The following is a 7,314-nucleotide window of genomic DNA, read 5'->3' on the forward strand; positions in this document are numbered from 1 at the left end:
CCATTTTCCTTCTTTTCTTTTCCTTTTTATTCTCTTTATTATAGTTTTTCCCAATTTTTAAATACATGTCAAACATTTTGCAAATACATGTTGAACATTTTTAGATACACATTGAAAAAAATAGATTGACATTAAACATTTTTCAAATAAATACACAATAAAAATTTAATATGCATATAAATTTTTCAAAATAATGTTTAACTCTTTAAATACACGGTGAAAATTTATTAATCACAAATTTAATATATTTTAAAAATATTTTATTTTTTAATAACTATTGAATAATTTTTCGAAAAATATAATTCCAAATATAAAATAGATAAATAAACAAAAAATCAGAATGTGAAAAATAAATAGATGCAAAATAATAAAGTTTTATATTAAAACTAATGAACTAAAATTATATTTTTAGGGAAAAATAAATAAAATAAAAAGCAACAAATCGTACTTTTCTTAGAACAACAAATCGTACATAGCCTACTGGACCTAGCTTACTACCCACGAGTGAGTCGGCCCATCCCAGATCCCACTCGGACGTGCCCGTGCGGAGTGCTGTAGGCGATCGCTCGATACGTACGCTTTCCCCGCTCTATCGCCATCGCTCCCGGCTCAGGCGAGTCGCAACTCCCGCATTCTCACCGGAAGTGCTTCCTCCTCCTCGCACGCTGCCGTGCTCGCACCGCATCCCCGCTTCCACGCTCGCTCCGTTCCACGCGCACGCTGGCATCTATTTCTCTGGCACAATGCCCACCTTCTCTGCCCAGCGCGCTCAGGCCGTTCGGCGGAATGCCGACCCTGGTGTTTTTTCTTGGACCGCGACGGTTGCGGTCGAGAAGGCAGGTCGGCTCGTAGAACAGGCCTGGGAAGCGTTCTGATGCGTATGTGTATATACGCCGGAGTGGCGACTGGCGAGCTACGTTGCAAGGCCCGTGGTTTCTTGGCAGCGTGAATCCTTCGACATGGTACGTACTACCTAGGTGCCATTCCTCTCGAGTTCTGCTAGCGACTACATTGTGTTGTGCGTGCTGAGTTATGTACATTCTGAAGACAGTACTACAGTAGTTGTATTACATTATCAAATGCTCATTCCATTTGTTCAAAGGTTGGACCAACCAAACATTTGATGTGTAGTAGTAATTCGGTAATTCACCTCCAATTATGGTGGTTTCTCGAAACATCTGATACAAAGAAAATGGATGACAGCACATAACATCTGCACTTTAATGGAAATCATTATCAATGCTTATCTGTACTTGAATGGAAACCATTTGGAATATTTCACTGAAGAAAAATGCATTTCGCATGTCTAACTTTGTCCCATGCTTTACATAGGAATATTTTATGCTTGTGAAACTTACGTATATGTATAGTAATTTAGAAACATAGGAAACTTAGATGAATTCTACAAAATCTTTCCTTAAAGAAGTATGTAAAGCTCAAAATGGCAACGTAAAAAACAAACTCTAATGTTTATCAAAAGTAGCAGTTTTAGTAAAACTAAGAATGTTACATGTACATCATGCACGGAAATACAGGATTATCTATCATGCATAGTTCATTTTATCTTGGCTGGTCTTTGCATCTATGGGTCAGCTTCTATACTGGCCAGGGAGGAGACAACTTCTGTGATAGCTGGCCTTCTGAATTGATTGTTATCAACACACTTGCAAGCGGTTTCAAGCACTTTCAACATTTGCTCTTCATATCCTCTTCCTCGAAGTGTTGGATCCAGGACTTCAGTCTGCTTACCCTCAGATCTCATCTGTCGAACCCATGGGACAAGTTCTTTTGATGTAGACAGGACTGGAACAGGTCTGCTTCCTGTGAGCAGCTCAAGCAAGACTACTCCAAAACTGTATATATCACCTCTCAAAGTAGCAACCCATGCTTGCCCGTACTCGGGAGGGATGTAACCCATAGTGCCGACCAACTCAGTTGTAACATGAGTTTTGTTGGGAAGGATCAATCTGGCTAGCCCAAAATCTGCAACATAAGCTTTGAATTCTTTGTCCAGTAGGATGTTACTGGATTTAATGTCACGGTGGACGATATGAGGCTCGCAGACATCATGAATATAAGAAAGGCCCAGGCTTGCTCCTTGTGCAATCTTGAGCCGTGTCGGCCAGTCAAGAAATGAGCTAGCACCATCATCTCTGTTATGGAGCCAGTCATCCAGGCTGCCATTCTCCATGTAGGAATATATGAGGAACCTTGAGTTCCCCTGGATGCAGTAACCCCACAGCGGTACGAGGTTTTCATGTTGTGCCATGGAGAGAGCATCAACCTCTGCAGTGAACTCCCTTTCCATCAGACACATTTCATCGTAGAGTTTTTTAATTGCAAGCTTGGAGCCATCAGGTAGCTCTGCCTTGTAGACTAATCCATAACCTCCACATCCTATGATGTTCTCCTTGTCAAAGTTGTTCGTAGCTTTCACAATGTCGGTGAATTGGAGCTTGTTTTCTTCTCCCTTTCCTTGTGGCATCCGCATCGCCACTAGTGTTTGCACTGAACTGGAGTAGAATGAAGTTCCTTCATTACCTTCGTTATTCTCCCATCGATTTTTTCCTGTAAAACCTTTCATCCCGACTGAGACAAGGAGACGCCCCAGCAACAAAAGAATAGCAATACCTCCAAAGAACACACCAAATGCAATTGCAAAAATGGCCTTCTTATCTCCTTGTTTTCTGGGAACTAAAGGTGTTGATCCTGGACGACATTTCTCAGTGAGCACAGTGCCACAGAGCTTTGGATTCCCATCAAAACTAGAATTTTGAAATGTATTAAACTGGCCTCCAGATGGAATAGGCCCTTCTAGGTCATTGTGTGAAATGTTGAATGCTGAAAGAAAGTTCAGGTTGCTCAATGCAGCTGGGATACCACCTGTGAGATTGTTGCTGGACAAGTCTAGCTCCTGCAGTTTTGTGAGCTTGCATATTGATTGTGGTATCTGTCCTGTCAAGTCGTTGAAGCTCAAATTGACTGACAGGAGGCCTTTCAACTGACCGATATTCAAGGGTATCTCACCAGTGAATTTATTGTTGCTTAAATCCAGCGATTTAGGGAATGCAGTGGGTACACGGTATTGGTATTGAAATGAAGGGCCTGTATAAACTGGAAGCTCAAAGATACTTGGATCCAAATGGACTTTAGTCATTTCTGACTTCAGCATGTGCATATCCATCAGTGCTGTTGGAATTTCCCCGGTGAGGCTGTTATTACTTATGTCTAGGCAGAAGAGGAAATTTAGGCTGCTGATCCAGTCAGGTATCGGCCCAGTAAGTTGATTGCTATGTAAAAATAACATTTCCAAGTTTGTTATCTTTGATAACCAACGAGGTATTTTTCCCAACAATGAGCACCCATTTATCGCAAGAACCTGAAGATTCTGAAAACCATCAAGAATGTCATCCTCTGGCATGAGCTCTCCCCTGAAATTTCCCCCGATAAGCAGGGTGGTAAGGTTCCTGCAGCTCTTAAGGATCCGAAGTGCATTTGTGATGTTTCTGAAAGAATTTTCAGCAAGTGATAGGAAGCTGAGGTACTTCAGATCGCCAATTCGTGGTGAAAGCTGCCCATCTAAATGGTTGCGAGTCAGCCGCAGTGCTGTCAGATTGCTGCAAGAGTATATAGTTTCTGGAATTGTGCCAGTGAAGTTGTTCTCTAGAAGGTCTAATGTTTTTAGATTGGGCAGGTTGGAGAAATTGACCTTGGTGAGCTGTCCATTGAAATTGTTTTTCTTGAGGTCAATTGTTATGAGATTTGTGCAGTTGCTTAGAGCTGATGGCAGCTCCCCTGACAATTTGTTGTTGTCCAAATGGAGCTCCTCCAATTTCTTGAGCTGGCCTATGGAATCTGGAATGTTGCCACCGAAATTGTTTCCTCCTAGATCAAGGGTAGACAGATTTCTGAGGTTGAGTATGTGTGCACCATCAAGAACTCCATGTAAATCATTGTTAGAAAAAGACAGGTATTCCAGCGAAGTAGCATTGAACACTTCATCCGGGACTGTTCCACTGAGGTTGTTGTACCCAGCCCTGAGCTCTCTCAGCTTTGAACAACCACCAAGGCCTTGGGGGATGCTGCCACTGAAGCGGTTGAAACACAGATCAAGCACAGAGAAGGATGGTGAGGTATTACAGAAATGAGTTGGTATCTGCCCAGTAAAGCTATTGTTGCTTGCATTGAGCGTGACCAGATTCTTCATCACTTTCCATGTGGTGGATTGCAACTGTCCTGTAAACAAGTTGCTCGAGATGTTCAATACCTTGAGTGGCCAGGCAGCGGTCGATGTTGGCAGCTCTAGCAGTGTTCCGTTGAGCTGATTAAAGCTGATGTCAAGGACAATGATGCTGGACGATACCAATTCCAGTGGCAGACCACCGGACAGTGAGTTGTGGGAGAGGTTAAGATGCTGCAGCCCGGTTAGGTTCCCAAGGGACCCTGAGATGTGCCCCTCAAGGCCCTTTGAGGCCAGCAAGACATCGGTGATCGTCCTATCTTGCCTGCAAGTGATCCCTTCCCACTGGCAGCAATCCGTGCCATGGTGCCAGGAGGCAGCAAGACCACCGTCTTGTGAAAGCCCGGCTAGGAACTGGAGAAGGAAGCCCTTCTCCTGCTCGGTGCAGGAACTGGTAGGAGCGGCCAAGCATATCAGCAGCACAAGAGCAAGGCCAAGGGAAGGTATGTGCGATATCTTACTGTGTGTCTTGTTGGGAAGCTGGAGTGTCTGCATGGTTTATTGGTGGAACTAGCACGGGAAGCAGAGCTTAAGTTGTGCCCTGACCTGATGCATCAATGGTGATCTAATCATGAAAGAGCATGATGGGAAAGAAAGAAGCAGATCTTGCTCCCATTTGTTCTGTCCCTTGTAGTGGTAATCAGCACGGTTGGATTTTACACAACTGCCCCCAGCCCACCAGGCAGCTTCCAAGTTCACACTGATGTTTCAGTGTTTCACCATCGGTTGCATGCTGGAATCTACTGAAAAGTCAATTGCCAAACACCTTCCGTACCAAAAAAAAACTGCATTGTAGATTTTCTAGTCCTCCTTGACTCAATTCTCGATGAACTTTTACAGCATGCCTTAGTTTAGTTGCCCTGACATCACCTCTCTAACTGGCTTCACTAAATAAATCTCACCTGTTTCCCACTAGCACTGAGCTAAACTATTACTTCTCGACGCATCATTTGCCTTTTGGAAACAGATAGTACACGGGCGATTATTTCTAGAAGGTGCTTGCGCTTGAGAGCGATCATCGGCGTCTCCGTCAGTGTGCGGACAGACACAAGTGGAGGGAAAGAAGTGCAATTTTGTTGCTTAATGGGCACGGGGTGGATGATTGACCTGCTGGGTAATCTGTTCTTCGTTTCATCCTCTTGACCCAGGCATTAACTTCGTCTGATGGATACATTTGCTGTTAGTTACCACTGTCCTGGCTCCACTTACGCACTATTGTGGACCATATAGACTGGTTTTCATCTGAATTTGGAGGCGGTTCGAAGTAAACATCGTAGCGTGTGAGCTCTGGCAGTGGCAAGCTGGTTCATCACTTGTCTCTGATGTTTTTTTTTGCGGAACAAAGGGCTGATATATATATATATATATATATATATATATATATATATATATATATATAAGGAAACAGAGTTTACAACAAGCCCTTAGTTGTGAGGGACATCTACAGTACTACTACCAATTCAACACGCTGTGTGAAGACTAGTTCTAGCATAACAAGCAAGGTTGTGACTAAACATAATGTGCTCCGTACTACTCCCTCCGTCCCATAATGTAAGACGTTTTTTGGCACTAGTCTAGTGTCAAAAAACGTCTTACATTATGAGACAGCGGGAGTAATCTTCATGACAATAGTCTCTGATGCTTGTCAGCTTGTGGTTGTGGGAACGCTTGTGCTGTGTGGAAATGGTCCTTTGGAACCGAACCATGTACAGTATCAGTTATAGTTTTAGTACTTCAGTTGAATATATATATGATTGGTGTTATGTAAGAATCACATTGCTTTTGGGGTACAAGTTTAGTTTAGCTTTTGGATGACAATGATGTGCTGATGTTAGCTGCACCGTATCGTTATTATTTCTTAGATGTTGCACTCTATCATTGATCACTGTGCATGTGGTTAATGATTTTCCACTCTGATTGAGGAAAAATATACCAAGTGACTGACGCTCTACATGATTAAGGCTCGCTGCAGAGTTGGCAATGCATCCCCTTTGTTGTCATGTTTAGCATGTATCAGTGGTACTCTGTTTTCACCCCTCAAGAAAAAAAGTGGTACGATCCTAAAAAAAAAGTGGTACTTTGTTTTCTGCTTTTGTCCATGTTATAATTATCGGAAACAGTGCGGATTGAAGAACATAACACAAGAGACTGACAACATTATTATTATTATTATTATTATTATTATTATTATTATTATTATTATTATTATTATTAATTTTGTGATGAGTCACACGTTGTATTTGGCGAGTCAGCCTATGGATCGAGCGTGTGTTTCAACACGTTGATGCGCCGCGTTGATGTAGCTAGACCACGAATTTGGCTCGTCATTTCGTCAAGCGTGTATTTGGCGCGGTTTTCACGGCGTGCGACAGCCGGCTCTCTCGTTATACCAGGGGAGCTTATATAGAAAAACAAAAGCAACTTGTTTCTTGTGCATAGCGCCACTTGGAAGTTTCACACTTACAAACCACAAGCGCGGTTGCGCCGGAGAGAGAGCGAGAGAGAGCGAGAGCGAGCCGCCCCGCCATGCGTCACTCCGACGCCGGCGTCCACCCCCCCGCCGTCAGCCGCTCCGGCTCCGGCGGCCACCCCGCCCTTTCTCGTGCGCTGCGCTCGTCGGTTTCTCCGCGCACCCTCCCCCTTCCCCCCGCTTGCGCCATGGGATCCAGTCCCCGCTCTGTGGCCTCGGCCTTCCAGGGGGAGCGCCCGGTCGTCTCCGGTCTTGGCCTTTCGTCGGTGTCAGCGTCGGAGAGCTCGGTTGGGGCCGGGGACCCCGTGGCTCGGCTGGAGGTGGGGTTCGTGGGTGGCCCGTCGCGGCGGATCTCGCCCTGGCAGGAAGCGCCTGCCTCAAAGCGGACGCTTTGGAAGCGTCGTCTCGAGGAGCGGCTGTCGGCGGATGTGCCCCGGCGCCCCTCGCCCGGCCGCAAGGAGGTCTCGCCGGAGATGCGGGATAGATGCTTCAAGTGCCTCGAGAAGGGCCACTTTCTGAAGGATTGCACGAACAAGGTGGTGTGCCTCCGGTGTGGGCTGTCCGGTCACGTCGCCAGCCAGTGCAAGAGGCCGCGCAGTCTGTT

At 45.0% G+C, this 7,314-nt stretch overlaps 1 protein-coding gene across 1 annotated transcript; it reads right to left on the reverse strand.

The window, feature by feature from the left end:
* Window positions 1-516: 516 nt before the first annotated feature.
* Window positions 517-5,578, reverse strand: LOC109747582 (tyrosine-sulfated glycopeptide receptor 1-like). Its single transcript, XM_020306617.4, has one exon. It carries the CDS (start codon window positions 4,733-4,735, stop codon window positions 1,583-1,585), a length of 3,153 nt encoding a protein of 1,050 aa, XP_020162206.1. The 5' UTR covers window positions 4,736-5,578; the 3' UTR covers window positions 517-1,582.
* Between the last annotated feature and the right edge of the window lie 1,736 nt (window positions 5,579-7,314).

Source organism: Aegilops tauschii, chromosome 6 (assembly GCF_002575655.3).
Source record: "Aegilops tauschii subsp. strangulata cultivar AL8/78 chromosome 6, Aet v6.0, whole genome shotgun sequence".
In the NCBI taxonomy this organism is placed as follows: Eukaryota; Viridiplantae; Streptophyta; class Magnoliopsida; order Poales; family Poaceae; genus Aegilops; species Aegilops tauschii.

Coding starts and splice junctions, on each gene's coding strand:
- LOC109747582 (XM_020306617.4), bottom strand. CDS start 4,735: ATGCAGACACTCCAGCTTCCCAACAAGACACACAGTAAGATATCGCAC.